We start from the raw sequence: 21,877 nt of genomic DNA on the forward strand, positions 1-21,877 counted from the left end.
CTCTTTATGTTCTTATGATAGACACGTTTGACAGATAGTAAATCAGACAGCCCAATAAATACATCTTTATTTTATAGCAAACTACTTTCCCACGTCTCATTATGTCCTTATAGCTTTCACACGGTGCAGTACATGCAAGCAAGGCCAAGAAGAAACTGTGTACTGTACATATATACTCAAAGCGTTTTTTGCTACTTCAGCTTGTCTGTGGTGTTCTTTGCTCACATGTTTAAAGACGACTGTTTTCAGTCCAATTCTTTATATGTGAGTTTGCTAACCATTGGACCCCTGAGGAAGACGTGTTCGCCGAAACACGGACCGTGTAGGGTCCGGTTGGATTTTTATCACTGTATTTTTTTTTATCATTGTACTTTTTAAATTGAATTTTCATGTTTTTATATGTCAGTGTATAATAAATTATCTCCAGAACATCTGTATCCACAGTTTTTTGTTTTCATCTATACACAAAAACACAAAGATTCTCACATGTTCCGAGTTACATATGAATCTGAATTAAGAACGGCTTTAAAAACGTAACTTGTTCTTATACCGGGGACTGCCTGTATTAAGGTGGATTTGGGGAAATCCACTGCTTATTTCTAGGATAAGCACCATAAAATCTGTTTTACTTTTCCGGGATCTTGCCTGGATTGACCACTGTAAGAAACAGGATACTGAGCTTGATGGACCTTCAGTCTGTCCTAGTATGGCAACTCTTGTGTTTTTATGTTCATATTTGTCTCAGCAGGCAGCCTTAAGTCAGCCGTATTCCTGTTCCAAAGCTTTTCTGTCTCCAATATTTTATAAAACTAAATTGTTTCTGGTTTCTTTAGAGTTGTCTCTCTCTGTATCTGACTCTAATATGGTCCTCCTCCGATACTAGTCTGGATGATAGCATTACCCACAATGCATCCTGACATTTGAAGCTATAAGGTCCTAAGATGGCTGCTTTCCTATTTAATTACGGCTGAAGTTGTTCTCTCTGTTGACAGACGAGACATTAGAAATTTGCCAAAATGCTTGAGGGACCTGAAACAGAAGGCAAACATTTGTATCTTTTGCAGTTTGTGAAACCTTTGCTTTAAACGTTTTTATTGCGTTTTGTTCTCCACCAATGCAGGCACAGGAATGGGAAATATTGAAGAAGCAGAAAGACTACTTCAGCCATACTTAAAACGTTACCCTAAAGTAAGGTTTCTCCTGGTGTGGCCTGGCACTTGCTCTGATCTAATGTTGTTCTGTTTTGTCTCAAGCACATGCTACAGGAATAAAAATGGTTTTATTTTTTCTTATAGGGAGCCATATTCCTGTTTTTTGCAGGCAGGATTGAAGAAATAAAAGGCAATATTGACACTGTGAGTAGTCTAACTTAAAACTGTGTTTTCATTTTTTTTATTTAAAAACCCAAGAATGCGTAGCTGGTTTTAAGAAAGTTTTAGACAAGTTCCTGGAGGAAAAATCCATAGTCTGTTATTGAGAAAGACACGGGGGAAACCACTGCTTGCCCTGGATCGGTAGCATAGAATATTGCTACTCTCTAGGATTCTAGAATCTTGCTATTCTTTGGGGATTCTGTATGGAATGTTGCTACTCTATGGGTTTCTAGAATCTTGTTACTCTCTTAGATTCTGGAATCAAGCTATTCTTTGAGATTCTGTATGGAATGTTGCTACTCTTTGGTATTCTAGAATCTTGTTACTCTGGGATTCTAGAATATTGCTACTCTCTAGGATTCTAGAATCTTGCTATTCTTTGGGGATTCTTTATGGAATGTTGCTACTATGTGGGGTTCTCGCATCTTGTTACTCTCTGGGATTCCGGAATCTTGCTATTCTTTGAGATTCTATATGGAATATTGCTACACCTTGGGTTTTAGCCAGGTAGTAGTGACCTGGATTGGCCACCGTGAGAACGGGCTACTGGGCTTGATGGACCGTTGATCTGATCCAGTGAGGCTATTCTTATGTTCTTATGTGTTCCTTTTGGAAAATCCAGACCCCTAGCCCCACTCCCAGACCCGTCTAATCCCGCCCTAGCCCCACCCCCTGATGCCTGCTCTTGTCAGGCTGGGAACAAGTCCACGCTTGCGTGAACACTACGTGATGACGGCACACGCGGACTTACTGCCCAACACAGCTTTTCAAAACCCGGACAAAGTGCCGGGTTTCGAAAAGCTGTCCGGACTCCCGGACATGTTCTCAAAAGGAGGATATGTCCGTGGCAATCCGGAAGTCTGGTAATCCTACCCATAGTGGGTTAGAGCGATGGAGACTGTAGCTGTTTGTCTTCAATGTTAGTTGGGTTTTTTTATTTGATGAGAGAGATTAGCTGGAGATGTCAGATGGTATTTAGTCATTGATGATACCAATCCTGGGTCTTCATTGGATCAATGCACTTTCTTTAAAGTAGATCATCCGTTACGAGTTACTTCTTTATTCGTGTTTCCCTCTGTTTGAGGTTGCATTTATAAGAAGTTCTTACAACAACTGTACGCCTATCAGGCAGCCAGTTGGGTTAAGGAGTTACGCAATTTGTTTGCGCTGTTGCGTTTGTACAGACATTTTAGAAAATTATTAAACTTTATCTGTGAAGTTTTTAGGAAATTAATAGCGATAATAGTCATTCTGTAGGTCACTGGGAGATGTACAGTCTCTTGGCTTTGTAAACTGCATTGAGGTTTTGCGGTCTAGAAATGAAATGTAATAAAAAGTGTTCTGCAATATAGAGTTACAAGTAATTAGTTTCTGTAGTTAATTACTTTCTTCCAGTAATCAATAAAGTAGTTAACTACTTAGTCTCTATCCCAGTGATGGTATTTAATTACTTTTGAAGAGTAATTAGCGTATGACATGACAGATGATGTAGTTTAGTGGCGCAGTAAAGGGGGCAGGGAGGACGGACCGCCCCAGGCTCCATTTTCGTGGTGGCGCCGGCAAGTCTCCTCCTCTCTGCCACCCCCACCCCCTCCTTGTGGGACCAAGACATGATGTCAGAAGGGAGCCAAGGCTGGCGGAAGCAACAGGTGGAAGATGCTGCTCGCTTTGGCTAACATTTCAAGAGGTGGTGGGGGGCGCATATGGCATGGCAATGCCAGTCATTACTGCCCCGGGCGCCAACCTCCCTAGGTAGACCACTGATGTGGTTGACATGAGTTGGTCAAACCTCCTTGAACTAAGCATCAGGAGATGAAGTTGTGCAATATTCAAATTGGGGTTGAGTATAAGATGGATATTTTACCTTTTCACACACCGTAAGGCTTTTACCGTAAGTATTCTTGGATGTGGTATCTACAAAGGAAAAGCAGGTAACTGTAATCAGTAATTTAATTATTATAACTAATTACTTCAAGCAACCATGAATAATTTCTTCTGAAAATGAAATAGCACATCACTGCATGATCTTTCGTAAGACCTGGGAGCAGTGTTCCCGCTAAGCTGCGCTGGCGTGCGCTGGCGCACAAAATATTACATCGCAGCGCACAAGTTTCACGTCACAGCGCACACTCGAGCGGAGGTGAGAGGAAGCGGCGGCGGTCTGCCCTGATCGCCTAAGATGCAGCAGCGGCGGCATCCCCGTAATTTACGGGGATCATGAAAGGAGCCGCCGCTGCTGCATCTTAGGCGATCAGGGCAGACCGCCGCCGCTTCCTCTCACCTCCGCTCGAGTGTGCGCTGTGACGTGAAACTTGTGCGCTGCGATGTAATATTTTGTGCGCCAGCGCACGCCAGCGCAGCTTAGCGGGAACACTGCCTGGGAGTTTCGTTGCAGCACTTCGTCGGCATTTTCCTCCCTCTGTCTGTTGTCTTCCTGGTATAAAGAAAATGGATTTGGACCCCAGTTCGGTTACAGAAATTAGATAATTCCAAGTCTAATAGGTGTTGGCACTGAACCTGGGACATTAGATCATTTATTATTTTATTGTCCCTTGATACTTCAATTTTGGAGATCCATTTGGGATCAGGTGAACAAAGTAATGGAAAATCCAGTGGCACTAACATATGACACTGAGCTATTTGGCACTATGATGAGAGCTAAAAGCCAAATATCATCCCATAATAATAACCATCTCTTTATTAAGACAGGGGTTGCCATACAGCTTATTCTAAGGAATTGGGAAAATTGGGATAGACTGAACTATTCAAGTTTCAAGTTTCAAGTTTTATTTCACATTTGATGAATCGCCTAATTCGAAATTCTAGGCGATGTACATAATAATATAATATAGAAACTTTAACCTAATTACAAAATCTATTAAGACTCACATGAAAGATAGGGAAGGAGGGTAAAGTTACAATGTGGGAGAAGAAAAAAAACAAAAAACCAGGAAAGAACAAAAGGTAGGGAGTCTCTCTGTCACGTTTTTAAGATGGAATGTAATATGGCCATACATCAGGGACATTATAAGAAGTTTCGGAAGATTTGGGCGCCATTGACAAAATTTTGCAAAGAGCGATTGGTGATTATGCCCTTTGGTCATACACGTCCAGGGTGGGTTGGAATGTATTTTTCAATTTCTCAATTTGAGTGTAGTTTTTGGATATAATTATGGGGGGGGGGGGGGTGATATATCTTTTTGTCATAGATTATAATTGTATTTAAGTGCTTTTATAGAGTTATATGAGTGTATTTTATTTTGCACTTATGCCTTTAAAATGAATAAAGAAATTTAAAAAAATGAAAATGGTTGAAGATGAGAACTAGAGACCCATCTAATCTCTTAATTTCCCATACCCAGTTGACCTCCAGCTTTCTCATCACTTCTTTGCATCTAGAGCTCTTCTGTACGAATCCCATTCTTTCTTTTCCTCTGTCATGTTTTGTCTCCATTACCCCCCCTGGGAAGCCTTCCCATGGATCCACCTCCTTTTCCATTAAGAAATATTTTCTCATGATATTCCTTAGAGCCTGTTTTACAAAGCCACGCTAGCGGCTGTAACGCTGTAACGGCCCCGAAGCCCACAGAGATTAAAAGGTCTTTGGGGGCTGTTGCCGCATGGCAGCTGCTAGCGCAGCTTTGTAAAACGCCCTTAGTCTACCTTTCTGAAGCTTAGTATCATAACCTCTTGTTCTAAAACGCAGGAGACAGATTTACATACAATGGAAGTAACAGGCATGCAAATCTCTCTCCTGCATATTCATTAATATATAATGCCTATTGGGACTTATCAACACCCCTCAATAGCTTTAATATTCTATATAAATACTAGTATTTTAGCCCGTTACATTAACGGGTACTAGAATATATGTCTGTCTGTCTTTATTTCTGTCTCTCTCTTTCCCTCCCGCTGTCTTTCTTTCTGTCTGTCTCTCTCCCTGGCCCCCTTTGTCTGTCTTTCTGTGTCTCTCCCTGCCCCTGTGTCTTTCTTCTTTTCTTTCTGTCTCCCTTCCTCCCGCTGTCTGTCTTTCTTTCTATCTATCTGTTTCTCTCCCTGCCTCCTATGCAGCAGCATTTTTCTCCCCCACTTCCCTGTGCAGCAGCCACAGCAGTATTCCCTCCCCCTCCATTTCCCTGTGCAGCAGCCACAGCAGCAGCATTCCCTACCCCTCCATTTCCCTCCCCCCACACCATTTCCTGTGCAGCAGCAGCATTTCCCCTACCTCCCCTTTCTCTTCCCACGGTCTGGCCGGCTCCCTTACTGCCCCTCCCCCTACCCTTCCCGCGGTCCCGACAAACCTGCCGATTCCAGCAGAGACGCGGCAGAGAAAATCAGGGCAGTAGAAGGCCCCGAAGCAGCTTGTGTAGAGTGCTGCACACGCTGCTGGAATCGGCAGGTTTGTAGGTGGGACCGCAGGAAAGGAAGGAATAGGGCAATAAGGGAGCCATGTCTCTGTCTCGCAGCGGGCTTGCCGGCTCCAGCCAGCCAAAGTTCATTTTTTAGTTCAAAGCCGACCCTGCGTCTCCTCTCTCGATCCCCGCCAAAGTCTGAAGTCTTCTCCGACTCTGGTGAGGTTCGATAGAGGAGCCGCGGCGGGGGCTTTGAACAAAAAAAATGAACTTTGTCTGGCCGGAGCCGGCAAGCCCGCTGCGAGACAGAGAGATGCGTGTTAAGCGCGCATGCGCACTCTGCCGGCCACGGAACTACAGATCAGGCAACACGGCGTTAAGAGTGCGCATGCGCGCTTAGCGTTTTATTATTATAGATGTTAACACACAAAAAGCTAATAAACCAATCTAATCTCATTTATTAATACAGATTCAAAAATTGATGATATAACTTTATATTACATCACAGTAAACACATACATTAATCAAACAAACGAAGCCCTCATCCGCATCAGCCGCCTACGTGTGTGTTGGTATGATGAACAACCGGCAGCGGAGCCGTAACCAGCGAAAGTGCTGAGGACGCCCTTGAGGCGAAACACGGAAGCGTGTCGAGCGTGATTATTGTTCAGGATTTACCAAATATCGGTGACATCATGGAATGAGTTGTGTGAAAAAACTGAATCAACTGAAGAACAACTGCAATAAGAAACAATAATAAAATAATAATAACTTTATTCTTGAATACCGCATTACCATGGAAGTTCTATGCGGTTAACAGATGAAGAGCAAGTGTCGCTGTTAATACATGGAGAAACGGGCGAACATTTCAACGAAGTGCAACAAGAGATATTTGAACTGACTTTAATGAACTGGAGGGCTTCGTTTGTTTGATTAATGTATGTGTGTACTGTGATGTAATAGGATAAGTTATATACTCAGTTTTTGAAGCTGTATTAATTAAGTTTCAAGTTTAATAAATTCTTTGATTTGATCGCAAAATCATATTTCGATGCGATTTACAGCAAATAACAAATAGCAATTAACGAGATTATATTGGTATATTAGCTTTTTTGTCTGCATATTCTATTGCAAATGCAAGCAGTGTCTCACTTCCGGCTCACCACACAATTGTTTCCCACATATTCACCTTTATAGGACCCCCCCAGGGACCCCTGAAGAAGACTTTTTGTCGAAACGCGGACTGTGTTGGGTCCTGTATCCCTAGCAGACTAGGTCCTTTAAGGCTCTTATGTGGATGATTTATTTTTATGTGGATGGAATTATTTTATGTGGATGATTTCAGTGTACCTTTGGAACTTTGACACTTTCAAATAAAGTCCATTTAGGAACATCGTCACTCCACAGAGTTTTTTGGGTTTTCTAAGGTTCATTACATTTAATATTCTGCCATTCCTGAAGAAATCAAGATAAATCCAGAAAAAACTGACTTCAATGAAGTTACAGTCTCCAGGGAGTGATCAGATTTTACATAATGCGCTCAGAGATATGAAACTCCAAAAGAGGGGGTGGGGTGTCACTACCTTCGCGGTAAGAGTTCACCGTCCAGTCATTGCGAACTTTATATATATATATGATCACTCTCTGAGACTTAATTGGGTTTAATTTTTAAATTCGTAAGAAATTTAAGAAATTTAAAATTAAACCCAATCAAGTCTCAGAGAGTGATCATATATATATATAAAGTTCGTAATGACTGGACGGTGAACTCTTACCGCGAAGGTAGTGACACCCCACCCCCTCTTTTGGAGTTTCATATCTCTGAGCGCATTATGTAAAATCTGATCACTCCCTGGAGACTGTAACTTCATTGAAGTCAGTTTTTTCTATATTTATCTTGAACGCTTTTCTGACTTCCTTTATTGAATCTACGTTCCCTGATTTTTCTAAGGAAACGGATTCCTGAAGGAAGAGCAGGGCAGTTTACAAATAAAATAACAGGAGGAGAAAAATGGCAGTTCAATTGGTGGCCCTTCAGGATGGGGCGCGAAAAGTAGGCGCCGTCGCCTCGTGTTCGAGTCCTAGCGGCTGGATGAATTACAGATCTAAAAAGAGATCGTTTTTTGTGCTAGTCCGGTTAGGGTCCTCCAGGGTCATCCCCAGCCATCTGGTTGCAGGTCGCCCTCTTCACCACGAAAACTAAGACCACAGATGATGCCGGATTCTGTCAAATTCCCAAATTCTTTCTCTTCCAATGCAAAGGAAACACGGACCCATTTAATTGCACTTGCTAATCTGTCGGTAGAGTTGCATTACTTGACCTGCACTGAAGCGAATATGACATTATGTCGATAGATTGGCTTTAATACGACACCTTCTTAAAGCAGGTGTTCAGTTTGAAAAACCTCCAGCCCATTTGCTCTTATCAAATAATAATAAGAACAAATGATTGATATTGAGGTTGAAAAGGGTAGTGGACGATAAAAATCATGGCAGCCCAATTCACATTTCTTTGAACTATAAGAACCCCCAGACCGCTTGCTGAAACGTATTTGTCAATATAACCACAACAATTCCAAAATGACTCTTACCAGCCCAGTGGTCTTCATCCAGACAGCCATTAAAATGGGGTTGACTGTAGCTGGATCACTGATATAAGAACCTACGAATAGCCTTATTGGGTCCATCAATGTTCCATGTAGCCCAGTAGCCCGTCTTCACGGAGGCCAATCCAAGTTACAACTACCTGGCAAAATCCCAAATAGCAGCATTCCATGCCACCGATCCAGGGCAAGCAGTGGCTTCCCCCGTGTCTGTCTCAGCAGCCGACGATGGACTTTTCCTCCAGGAACTTGTCCAATCCTTTTTTTTTTTTAAACCAGCTACATTAACCGCTCGTACCACATCCTCAGGCGATGCATTTCAGCGATGGAACCGTCACATTCTGACCCCCATGATCGGAATTATTGATTTTTCTGAGCCTAACTTGTCCTGCTCTCAACACATCCACCTCCGTCCTTTCTCCATTCATTGCTTTATTCCGTGTGCTTGTGCCGTCGCCATCCAGGCTTCTTTCAGCTTAATCAGGTATTGCATAACCCGACAGGCATTACGACTGTGTTTACCGCTCTGTTGCTCTCTGTATGATCCTCAGGCCATTAGCAGATTTGAGGAGTGCTGCGAGGCCCAGCAACACTGGAAGCAGTTCCATCACATGTGCTACTGGGAGCTGATGTGGTGCTTTACGTTCAAGCGTCAGTGGAAGATGGCCTACTTCTACGCAGATTTACTCAGCAAAGAAAACACTTGGTCAAAGGTAAGAGAAAGCCAAAGCCCACATGCTAAACAAACAGAAATAATACCCAGCCTTTTAATTAAGCCACAGCTGAAGAATTGCAGTACTATTTCCTTGTGTATTCCAGAGTCAAGTTTTAAACATTCCCCCCCCAAAATGCAATATTTCAATATTAATTCTTTTTTTAAAAAAAATAATTTTTATTAGAAGAACAGCTAAGATATAATACAATACCAAAACAATCTCCATAACCCACAACCAACAAGGTATCACGTATATATAACCACAGGGCCACACATAATACAAAAGATGTACCATAGTTCTTTAGAACAATGTTTTTCAACCTTTTTACACTTATGGACCAGCAGAAATAAAAGAATTATTCTGTGGACTGGCATCGGTCCGTGGCGGTTGAAGAATACTGGGCTAAGTCGTGGGCCAGACCTCGCCCATCTCCACCCCAGACCATGCCCCCATAATAGTACTAATTGCACCTTGCACGTCCCGTGCCTCATCCGGAAGCCTTCCCTCTGACGTTGCAACGTCAGAGAGAAGACTTCCGGTTCAGGCGCAGGATTATCGTAGGAGCCACTGCCCGTGGCTTTGTGCACTGAATCAGTAGGAAGAGGGAGCTGGCTCGAAGATAATGCCGCATCGATCGCACCGTGGACCGGCAGAAATAAAAGAATTATTCTGTGGACCGGCGGTTGAAGAACACTGGGTTAAGTCGTGGGCCAGACCCCACCCATCTCTACCCAATCTCCATCCCAGACCCCACCCCCATAATAGTGCTAATTGCACCTTGCACGTCCCGTGCCTCATCCGGAAGCCTTCCCTCTGACGTTGCAACGTCAGAGAGAAGACTTCCGGTTCAGGCGCAGGACGCCCGTAGGAGCCGCTGCCCGTGGCTTTGTGACTGAATCAGTTAGGAAGAGGGAGCTGGCTCGAAGATAACGTCGCGTCGATCGCACCATGGACCGGCGGTTGAAGAACACTCTTTTGGGCCTGATGCACGTACTGGCCCTGTGGACCGGCAGGAAATTTCTGTGGACCAGCACTGGTCCATGGACCGGTGGTTGAAGAACACTGCTTTAGTACATGGCTAAAACCCATTAAACAACCCTAGCCCAATCGGCAGATCATGAAACGTTGGCCATCGCCGGCTTCACATTAATTCAGTGAGGAAGCTGAAGAGAAGCTAGCATCACGATGTGACGTTTTGCTCCACTTTAAAGCAAAGATAAACGTTGCTTGCTCTTGATTTTTGGACTTTCTTTTAAGTCGCATGTAAGGGGTTGTTTCGCCGGTGATAGACGACGTTTCCCCTGCAGCTTCTGGGTTCTTTTGCAGTTCATTCCAGTGGCCATAAGGGGTTAAGCTTTTGAGCATTTGTGCTACCAGCGCAAATTTACTACTGGTTTACAAATTACATATACATTATCTTGAGCTCCCGACGATCACTAAAAAACAAACAACAGGTGTAACACAGGAAGACCCATTTAGAACAAGGTCTCGAACTTCATCCTCCCCACACTGGATCTCAAAATTCCAGGAAAGCAGGAACAGACATTAGCGGTTCATAGACAGTAACGCGGAAGACAAAGGCGCGCGCTGACAACTGAGCGCAAGATGGAGGCGCGCGCCGAAGAAAAAGACTGTTTTTAGGGGCTGCGACGGGGGGTTTTGTTGGGGAGCCCACCCAACTTTACTTAATACAGATCGCGGCGGCGTTGTGGGGGGTTTGGGGGGTTGTAACCCCCCACATTTTAGTGAAAATGTAACTTTTTCCCTAAAAACAGGGAAAAAGTTAAGTTTTCAGTAAAATGTGGGGGGTAACAACCATCCCACAACGACCCCACAACGTGGCGCGATCTGTATTAAGTAAAGTGGGGGGGTTCCCCACACACACACACCCCCGTCGTAGCCCCTAAAAACAGTCTTTTTCTTCGGCGCGTGCCTCCGCGCTGCGCTCAGTTGTCGGCTCGCGCCTTTGTCCCGGCGCGCTTTTGACCTGACACCGACATTAGCAGGTCAAATATCGAAAAAAGGAAGACCTTAAGTTGATAGTCGAATTCACATCAGAATATTCTTGAGAAGTGCATCACAAAACTCCAGAGAAGCAGTAACAACCACAAGGAGGGATTACCACAAAAGGCATTAATGAATAGTTGCGCTTTTTTTTTACATTTTCTTAAAATTAATCCTCCCAGCACAAAATCGCAGGATACCAGGAAGGGCATTCCAAAGTTTAGCACCTACCATAGGCATCATTGCTACTCCAATCCTAAAGTGCATCATTGCCATCTTACCCTAGTCTAGACTCAATTTCATACTCTTTTCTGATCTTCGCTATCTTCTAGGTTGGGAGGGTGGGAGAGACAGGCGGATGAAAGCAGAGATGTGATGAGAGCTCTTTGCCCGTTGCCGGCACAAACCTTTGATTCTGGGAGAACGGGTGGATAGAAGTAGACACGGTGGGAGCTCTTGCTCTGCTCCTGTCGCAGACATTTGATTCTGGCGGAGCAGGTGGATAAAGACAGAGACGAAGTGGGAGCTCTTGATTTGCTTATGCAAAAAAAAAAAATAAAAAATGATGGCAAAGAGTAGCGAGGAATTAGAAGCGTAGCAGAAACAGAGCAGGAGCTCCTGCTTTGAACCGCTGTTTTGGGGGGTCTGGTAGTAGGCCGGATGCAATTATGTTGCAGGTCCATTGGCTGAAGGATCTCATTCCACGAGAGACCTCAAATAATTTTTTTTTAAATTGCGTAGAGCTATAATTTATTTCCACATATGTATCATAAGAATTTCAAGATAGCATCCGAGAGTGATCTCGCATTAATACACCCAGTTCAACAAACCCCGTGGTCTGAAGATTTTGCTTTTTTAAGCTCCAACATTCAGCTGACGATGGTCAACATTTTTATGTCCGCTGCTGGCTGTATTCCTGGATATTCAATACTGGGCCATGTTTGGATAACGACCTGAAATATCCGGTTATATATTGGCTGCAAAAACCTACCTGGTTGATATTAAAAATGATTTAACCAGCCTGAAACGGCTGCTGACCAGCTAAATTGCTTGTCCAAGGCCATCCACTAGTATTCAGCAGCACTTAAAAACATAAGAGTTGCCATACTGGGACAGACCGAAGGTCCATCAAGCCCAGTGTCCTGTTTCCAGCAGAGGCCAATCCAGGTCCCAAGTACCTAGCTAGATCCCAAGTAGCTTATCCTAGGAATAAGCAGTGGATTTTCCCAATAATGGCCTATGGACTTCTCTTTTAGGAATTAATCCAAACCTTTTTAAACCCCGCTAAGCTAACTGATTTCACCACATTCTCCGGTTATCACAGCACCTACTTGAAAACTGGCTATTTTTTTTTTTGGGGGGGGGGTGGAGTCAGCACGTTGGCCAATTAAGTGCTAATATACAGCATTTAACTGCATAACATGGCCCACATAAAACACAGTCCTGTCATTACATGGTACCCCATGGTCGATATTCAATGCTGTAGACCAGACATGACCCCAGGAGCATAACCAGGTTATTTGTAGGGGGGCTCGAGGGTATACTGGGAGGGCCAAGCATTCCCCCTCAGTCTCCCCACTGTGCTGGCACTACCTTCACCACAGTTGCTGCCCCCTGCTATCACTGCTGTTGCTGAGCCCAGCAATGCTAAGGTAACCTGCTTAGCTGTGTAGATCCTTGAACTCCATTGAGCTGGTGCAGAATTTCTCCCAGAACGAGTCCAGCGGCATCAGGCTTCCTTCTGTCTTTAACCTGGATTTTTTTTTTTGTGATCTCTGATACAGGCCACGTATGTATACATGAAAGCCTCCTACCTCAGTATGTTTACAGAAGATGATTGTAAGCCATTCGGGGATGACGAAGTTGAGCTCTTTAGGTAAGATCGGCACAGTTCCAGTACACTGAAAGCATAAACCCAAGCTCCTAAGTGTGCGTCCCCGTCTGAAACCTGCCTCTCATGCCACCACTTTTTAGGTTAGTCAGAAATTTTGAGTATAAAGTTTAGGATCTCAGCTCTAATAAATTTCCAGACGGGCCAATTTAAGAGCCTCTCTCTTAAAGTTAGGAGCCTAAACCCACGAATATTCACTTCACAGTGTCGTCTTTGCTCTCTCTCTCTCTTATAATCTATCCTAGGGGTACGCAATTCAGGTTTTCAGGATATCCACCATGAATAGGTACGAGATGGATTTGCATGCACTGCCTCCTTGAGATGCAAATCTACATGGGATCTATTCACAGGGCAAAGGTAGGGGAGGGACATTAAGGTGGGCAGACTAGATGGGCCGTGGGCCCTTATCTGCCGTCTATTTCTATGTTTCTATCTCATGCATACTGATTGTGGATGACCTGAAAACCTGACCCGGCTCCGGCTCTCGGGGACCGGAATTACCTACCCCTGATCCAAACTTGAAGGGAATTGCTTTTGTAGTTTTGATCTTAGGTTTGCTTTTCTGCCTCAGATTCAGTTCAGTTCAGTCTGATAAAGAGGAATAGTTCATTCCATTTGATTGAATATAAGCACATGTGGTCCTGGAACAGGCAGAGATGGATTGAACCCTAGCCAAACATATATTTATAACACCCTGGGGTATAGGTGTCATTAAGTGAGTCCTAAAAAAGCCCAAAGCCACTCACTGGAAGAGGCCATCTCTGCTGCCCTTGACTTCCTGCTCTTTTCCATTGCAGACCCTCCTCTCCTTTCCTCCCTCCCCTTCTCTATCCCTAAGTCTGGCACCTCTACCTCTGCCCACTCCACCCTCTTGCTCCTGGTCCTTCAAACTTTTGGTAGGCTGCCAGCAGCAGAAGCGCTACACCTCTTCTAGCTGACCCCCATCTTCCCTTGCAGTGTCCCGCCTCCTCTGATGCAACATCCTGTGGGTGTAACGAAGAACCAACGATGATCTACTTGTATTTGTAGCTATATATTGGAAACTATGACCTAACTGTATTACTAGTTATACTGAATGTCCGCATTAATTTGTCCTCTGTAACTTCCTGGGTAACTGACCCAACCTCTTGAACTGAATAGGTAAAGGCGGAATAGAAAATCTGATTAACGTAACATAACGTGGCAGAGGGAAGGTATCAGGGACAACCAAAAGAAGCATTTCTGGTACCAGGGGAAAAGAAGACATGCCAGACCCTCAGTGGGGAGATGGAGAGGAAAAAATGCCAGGCCCGTGGTGGTGGAGGGAGGGATACCATATCTCTGGTGGGGATTTCCCCGGACATATTCTCCTTTTCGAGGACATGTCCGGGGGTCCGGATGGCTTTTCAAAACCTGGCACTTTATCCGGGGATTGAAAAGCTTCCTAGAAATCGCGGGCCTGGGGTAAAATCTGGTAATCCTAGGAGAAGGGGAAGGGAGAGATGCCAGATCTACAGTGAGGAGGGAGAAAAGAGAGATGCTTAAATAGGGAACGGTTATGTAACTTTTCAAACGATCCAAAAACAAGAGAACACACCATGAAACTAACAAGCAGCTGACTGAAAACAAAATTATAGTGGATGTGATCAAGGCAACTACCACAGCGAGGTTCAAAAGAAGTTTAGACACGTTCCTGGAGGAAAAGTCCATTAAACGTTACTCAGCTGAGAGACTTGAGGAAACCATTGCTTATCCCCTGTACATGCCATGTAATGTTGGGAGTACGAAGGATTTGTAGCAGCAGTGGGTTGTGCTCCTGAGTTTGCCCCTGAAGGAGGACACGAAACGAGGTTCTCTGTAGGGCAATCAGCCACAGCTCCACTTTCAAGAGAGATGAGCAGCTGCGTGCGTCCACAGAAAGGCGTTTCCCTCCTTACTTGGAATCATTGTGGATTTTCTGCAGTCCTTTTTAAGTAGGGTATAAGCAATATTTAATATTTAAAGTTTCTCTCTCACTCAGCACTTTAGTTACTAAAAAGATATACACCCGATGGTGAAGATATATGATGTTTTTGGGTACGTCCTATGGTGCCCATATATTGTTGTGGGATAAACCTTGGTGGAGACTCTATGGTTAATTAAGAAGTTTCCCCATGAACTGATTTTTCACCAAACTTATTGTAACAAGTGCTTGTTTCACTATCGATTGTACTGTGTGAGATTTGGGAATCTTAAGAGCAGGTTTTTCTAAGAATACATTAATCTAACCTCCTCTGGATTTTTTGAGGCTTTTTGAATATTGAGTTATCAGATGCAGACATGCTTTTGGGGTCCGCCGGCCACTTTTGCAGGATGCTGGGCTGGTTGGACTTTGGTATGACTCAGTGTCGTTTTCCATATGTTCTTATGTCAGTTTGCGCGGTAATCGTGGCAGTAGGAGATGCAATGGAAGGAGAGAGGTGTGATCTGAAGGGTGAATGTTTAACATATTAACTCTGCTCCACTCCCTAGAAATGGTTTTGCTTAATGGGAACGAGCAGAGAACAAAAACCATTACAAAAGCATTTCCGTACAGCGGAAAGTATGCTGTTAGCCACAAGTGTATAATACTTTAGCATCAACTTGGGTGCTCTTTGGAGGTAAACAAATCTCCTTTATATCAGCACTAAATGAACTGTAGAGAAACCAGCTAACCCCCCATTAAAACTTCCCTGTGTAAGTCTTCGGTGAAACTCATTTGGAACGCTGCGTACAATTCTGGAGGCTGCTCCTTCAGAGAGCAAAAATATTTCATTTTGTTGTATTTCCTATGTTGTTATGGGGTAGGGGGGTCTGTAGCGTAGCTGGTTTTAAGAAACGTTTGGACAAATTCCTGGAGGAAAAATCCAGTCTGTAATTGAGAAAGACATGGGAGAAGCCACTGTTTGCCCTGGATCGGTAGCATGGAATGTTGCTACTCTTTGAGATTCTAGAATCTTTTGTAACTCTTTAGGATTCTGAATGGCCAGGTACTAGGGACCTGGATTGGCCACCGTGAGAACGGGCTACAGGGCTTGATGGACCATTGGTCTGACCCAGTAAAGCTATTCTTATGTTCTTAATGCTTGTTTCATGGCAATTTCATCAAGAGGTGGCTGCAGCCACTACACCAACAAAATAATAAATTTGGGCAAACTGTCCCAAATCTCACCCTCCCAAGAGCATTTCCTGACCCCCTCTAATTACACACACCCCCTCCGAATTAGCATTAGCCAGTGTATCACCCTCCCCATCCTTCAATCCCTCTAAGTGTCAGCATCACCTCAACTGCACTTCCACCCACCGATATCACCCCAAGGAAGAGGCAAACAGTCCTTCCCCTCCTCCCCCAAAACCAAACATAAGCAGGAGTAACTTGAGGTAACATTACATTAGGGACTTCTATTCCGCCTATACCTTGCAGTTCAAGGCGGATTACAAAAGAGCTAACTGGACATTTCCAGTGAAGTTACAACAGTTTTGTTTTTTTGTGTTTTTTTTTTGGTTACAAGGGAGGAGAGGTAGCTGGATTAATTCCGGAAGAACTTGCAAATTGGATATTAAATTGACTGTACGTTACTGTGTGATATAACAAATAGATTACAGTTAGAGTACAAATAAGATTACGTTACATTTCAGGGATCTGAATACTTGGCTGGTGTTTTGGGGAGGAAGAGATTATTTAAGTGGAGGTTTTGGGGGAGAATTTATCTAGGAGGAGGGGGAAGGGTTGGGTTAAGATATCTGGATACAATTTTTTGAAAAGTAGGGTTTTGATTTCTTTTCGAAAAGTTTTGAAGTCGCCCGTTGCCATCAACAGGTTGGAGATGGAGTGGTTAAGTTTTGCTCTTGTTTATGCTGGTGTCAGTCTCCAAATGGCTGCTGGGACCTTCCACGGCTGTCTCGCCTGACGAGATGCATTGAGCATCGGCATCAGGAAGCCAGGTCTTTTCGGGGGGGGGGGGGGAATATGGTGGCCCAGAAGGATTCCTTCTTTTCCTGCTGCAGTGGGGGGAGGAAAGGGATGGAGAGTTTTGGTTTCTGCAGCAAATGTACTGGCATTTTTGGCAGAAACCCAGAGCTGAACACAAAATTTAGTCGGCCTGTAATTGGGCATATAGTAAATAATCTGGAAAGGTTGACAAGGTCTGTGTTGCATTATTAAATGTTGTTCCAACCAGCAGAGAATCCTTGGGTAGAGTTCATGAACTGAAATCTTGATGCAGCAGCATTAAAATACACTTTCACTAAAGTCGCCTTCTATCCTGAGCATCACAGCTTATCCTACAGCGACCTCTGCTGGAAAGTGTCTGAGTAGCGACAGTTGTTTTCTTTCTCAGGCAGCAGATGACAGTGGCCTACTTGAGTTGAGGTGCTGGAAACTACATTGGAAGTTTCTTGATGTGTATTAGTGTTTTTTTTTGCTGAACTGAAGGGAGCCAGGCCAGTGTAGGTATGTGGCAGGTCCTGTGTGGAAAGCTTCAAGAACAATGCAAGGATCACCCCTTGGAATACACCTCACCCAGGACCCAGTCACCCCAACTAAACTTTGGCCTCACCCTGGTACAGAACAAAGCCCTAGACCGATCAAGTCCACTAACCCCTGTCCCGATCATCCTCCGATACGCGCATGCAAATGAGGGGGAATGGCATTCAAATGTAGGCAGGCAGTAATTCACTAAGAAAAATGAGGGACACCGATTGGGCTGACCGATCCCAAAATAAGTGACTGCTGAAGACCAGTCGCTCAGGTCCTTTCCGACTGCCCTGCCTTCTGCCGCCCTGCTCTCTGCCCCGATCTGTTGCCAGTATATTTTCAGAAGAACAGGTGTGTAATGAAATGCTGTTTTAAAAACAAATAGGAAGATAGATGTAAGACTACCAAAAAAGAATACTTTGCTCCAAGCTGAGGATGTGCAAATTATTTTTGCAGGGTATTTATCTGCCACGATTTCCTGCTCTCTGCCCCGCAGTGCAAGCCCGTGGTTTTAACCTGCGGGTTAAAACCACTGGCTCGAAAGTAAAGTTAAAAGAAAAACAAAAAAATCGCTGCTTTTGTAAGCATGCGCAGACCATCTCCAGGCAAAGAAGATGGTCTGTGCATGCTTCAGGATCGTTCACTAGCAATCCGTGTGGTCGGAGGGGGCGTTCCTTCGATTGCCCCCATTTAGGATCGGCCACGATTGGCAGGTTAGTGAATTTAGCCCAAAGAGGTTCCATGTTCTAAACAAAGCTTGGTGACCTGGCGTAGGGAGTGGAACTGGAATGAATGAGGAAGCAGCTGCATTTTTAAGCCGTAGAACTCTGCACCCTCCAGAGGCGATAAATAATTCTTACTGGTAGTCTATTCAGCCACTTTAGCTGACTCAGTGGTTGAGTTTGCCTGAGGATATGACGCAGTACAATATGTTATAAATATAGTCCTACACACCGACAATCAGAGGAAATAACTTTAACATTCAAAGTTAGTTTTGCCAGGCTTAATAAATCGGATCGCCTCGTGCCCTCCTTTCTGGAATAAGGTACAAGCGCAGGGTCTGAGTCGTGAGCCGAAGACTGTCCCTTTTCAGCTGAAATTGAAAACCTGTACAATTTGGGATTGAAGATGTAGCACGTGAAACTTTGATCTTGTCCCAAATAGGAATGATTTAAATCTCTCATTAAAACTAATAACAATAATAAAATCACCAGTGACTGGTTGAAAGACCATTTTCTCCTTTAGTGGGTGTGTGGTTCTCCATTTAGCACTGCACACGCTCAAGGAGCTACAGCGCCAAGCAGATGAGTAAGCTGAAATACTTCTTAAAAAGTAGATTAATGTGCTTGCCATGTTAGTTCACTTGAATATGTATAAAAACGATCAACAAACTGATGGTAAGAACATAAGAATTGCCACTGCTGGGTCCCGTGGCGGCCCTTAGGTCAAAGACCGGTGCCCTAACTGAGTCTAGTTCCGGTTCTGGTTCCGCATGAACTTGTCTAACTTTGTCTTGAATCCCTGGAGGGTGTTTTCCCCTATAACAGCCTCTGGAAGAGCATTCCAGTTTTCTACCACTCTCTGGATGAAGAAGAACTTCCTTACGTTTGTACGGAGTCTATCCCCTTTCAACTTTAGAGAGTGCCCTCTCGTTCTCCTTACCTTGGAGAGGGTGAACAACCTGTCTTTATCTACTTTGTCTTGAGTCCCTGGAGGGTGTTTTCTCTTATAACAGACTCCGGAAGAGCGTTCCAGCTCTCCACCACTCTCTGGGTGAAGAAGAAATTCCTTACGTTTATATGGAATCTATCCCCTTTTAACTTTAGAGAGTGCCCTCTCATTCTTCCTACCTTGGAGAGGGTGAACAACCTGTCTTTATCTACTTTGTCTTGAGTCCCTGGAGGGTGTTTTCTCTTATAACAGACTCCGGAAGAGCGTTCCAGCTCTCCACCACTCTCTGGGTGAAGAAGAAATTCCTTACGTTTATATGGAATCTATCCCCTTTTAACTTTAGAGAGTGCCCTCTCGTTCTTCCTACCTTGGAGAGGGTGAACAACCTGTCTTTATCTACTTTGTCTTGAGTCCCTGGAGGGTGTTTTCTCTTATAACAGACTCCGGAAGAGCGTTCCAGCTCTCCACCACTCTCTGGGTGAAGAAGAAATTCCTTACGTTTATATGGAATCTATCCCCTTTTAACTTTAGAGAGTGCCCTCTCGTTCTTCCTACCTTGGAGAGGGTGAACAACCTGTCTTTATCTACTAAGTCTATTCCCTTCATTATCTTGAATGTTTCGATCATGTCCCCTCTCCGTCTCCTCTTTTCCAGGGAGAAGAGGCCCAGTTTCTCTAGTCTCTCATTGTACGGTAGGGTGTCTAGCTTTCAAAAGCTATTATAACCTGATGACAGAAGATTAGCTTTGTAATGTGTCACCTGCAAATTATGCGTTGACCCTTATTTACGCAAAAGAAAAGTTTGTGATTAGAAAAAAAGGAATTTGAATGATTTGAAGCAGATAGAAAGGCCCAGGTTCTGTAAAGTTCAGAACCTAGATTGGCATGCCAGACTGATCGAGGTGCCTAACTTGTGACTCCTTTTACTGAACGGTGTTAGAGGTTTTTAGCAAGGGCCGGCAAGGGAAATGTTCTTACACTCATAGAATTCCTATAAGTATAGGAGTGTTGACCTTGCTGGCCTGCGCTAAAAGCCTCTAGTGCCATTTAGTAAGAACATAAGAATTGCTGTACTGGGACAGACTGAAGGTCCATCAAGCCCAGGATCCTGTTTCCAACAGAGGCCAACCCAGGTCCCAAGTGCCTAACTAGATCCCAAGTAGTAAAACAGATTTTATGCTGCTTATCCTAGGAATAAGCAGTGGATTTCCACAAGCCATCTCAATAATGGCCTATGGCCTTCTCTTTTAGGAAATTATCCAAGTCTTTTTTTAAACCCCGCTAAGCTAACTGATTTCATCACATTCTCTGGCAATGAATTTCCAGAGCTTAATTACACATTGTGTGAAGAAATATTTTCTCCGGTTTGTTTTAAATCTACTACTTAGTAGCTTCATCACATGTCCCCTAGTCCTAGTATTTTTGGAAAGAGTAAACAAGTGATTCCTATCTACCCTTTCCACTCCACTCAGTATTGTATAGACCTCTGTCATATCTCCCCTGAGCCGTCTCTTCTCCAAGCTGAAGGGCCCCAGTCGCTTTAGCCTCCCATCATAGGGAAGTCGTCCCAAACCTTTTATCATTTTCATCGCCCTTCTCTGTACCTTTTCTAATTCCGCTATATCTTTTTGAGATATGGCGACCAGAAATGCACACAGTATTTGAGGTGCGGCCATTACCAGAGCAATTCAAGGGCATTATAACATTTTCGTCTTTGTTTTCCATTCCTTTCCTGATAACTCTTAACATTCTATTTGCTTTCCGCCAAAACACATTGAGCTGAAGTTTTCAACTAGGGTTACCAGACGTCCGAGAAAACCCAATATAGGCTCCATTTACAGAATTCCCGACCCCCACTGCTCCTTCCCACCCACCCCTGCCGCATGCCTGCAGCCCTTCCCTACCCCGTACCTCTTTTCATGTCCCCGGTGCAAGAGCATCGCCAACTCGCTGCCCGTGTCGGCGTTGGCTCTCCCTTTGAAGTGATGTTAGAGGGAGAGCCGACACCGGCACAAGCGGCAGGTTGGAATTGCTGCTCTCCCAAGCAGAGAGATAGACGTATAGTGTGGGGGAGGAGTGGGGGTGGCAGAGAGGCGGAAGGGTTCCATCGCTCTTACCAAGACGCCACTGAGCTGCCCCAACAGAGGTCAGAGGAACACTATAACCATTTCCCTCCCTGATCCCCTCACTTGCAATTCTGATAAGGCATGCATGCCTTGCCTCTGTAAGTGAAATGTTGCCAGGCGCTCTGCTTCCACTAAATGTAGGATTGTATTCCAATTTGCTGACTTGTCATTTGACAATGTCATCTTTAATTAGAACACTCGTTTGAATATGTCCAGAGCATGCCCTAGATTATGTAAAAAAAAAGAATTGTTGTCCTCGGATGCCATTTATATTCAGTGTCTCGTTGTGGTTTATGTCCCCAGGGACATCGCTCTCATCCATACCAAGAAACACTGCAGCTTTTGTTCGTGGATGTTATTTTGTCTTTGCTTTTATTTATTTCTTTTTTTTTTTTAAATTCTGTTTTTCAGGACTGTGTCAAGTTTCAAGCTCAAAATTGCTGGGAAATCGTTACCCACTGAAAAATTTGCCATCCGGAAATGTCGCCGTTATCAGGCCAAGAACCCTGTTCGACTGCCTGTGCCGCCTCTGGTAAGATTGAATAGCGCGGTTAATCGATAGAGGGGTGGTACTATGCAAAGGGAATCAGAGGTTGAAAAGGTTTCTGTTCCTGAGACATGGGGGGAGGGGGAGGGGTGAATCGTCAAGGGGCTCTAACCAGTTTAGC

At 44.2% G+C, this 21,877-nt stretch overlaps 1 protein-coding gene across 3 annotated transcripts in view; it reads left to right on the forward strand.

Annotated features, from left to right (window-relative positions):
* Window positions 1-21,877, forward strand: part of TTC39A (tetratricopeptide repeat domain 39A) — a 150,186-nt gene that overhangs the window by 107,365 nt on the left and 20,944 nt on the right. For all 3 annotated transcript variants that reach the window (XM_033915880.1, XM_033915881.1, XM_033915882.1), the window contains 5 exons: window positions 1,121-1,188; window positions 1,296-1,355; window positions 8,880-9,041; window positions 12,833-12,924; window positions 21,621-21,741. In XM_033915880.1, coding sequence (XP_033771771.1) covers window positions 1,121-1,188; window positions 1,296-1,355; window positions 8,880-9,041; window positions 12,833-12,924; window positions 21,621-21,741 — 503 coding nt within the window. The remainder of the gene's footprint in view (window positions 1-1,120; window positions 1,189-1,295; window positions 1,356-8,879; window positions 9,042-12,832; window positions 12,925-21,620; window positions 21,742-21,877) is intronic.

The sequence above is a fragment of the Geotrypetes seraphini genome, chromosome 12 (assembly GCF_902459505.1).
Source record: "Geotrypetes seraphini chromosome 12, aGeoSer1.1, whole genome shotgun sequence".
Classification (NCBI taxonomy): Eukaryota; Metazoa; Chordata; class Amphibia; order Gymnophiona; family Dermophiidae; genus Geotrypetes; species Geotrypetes seraphini.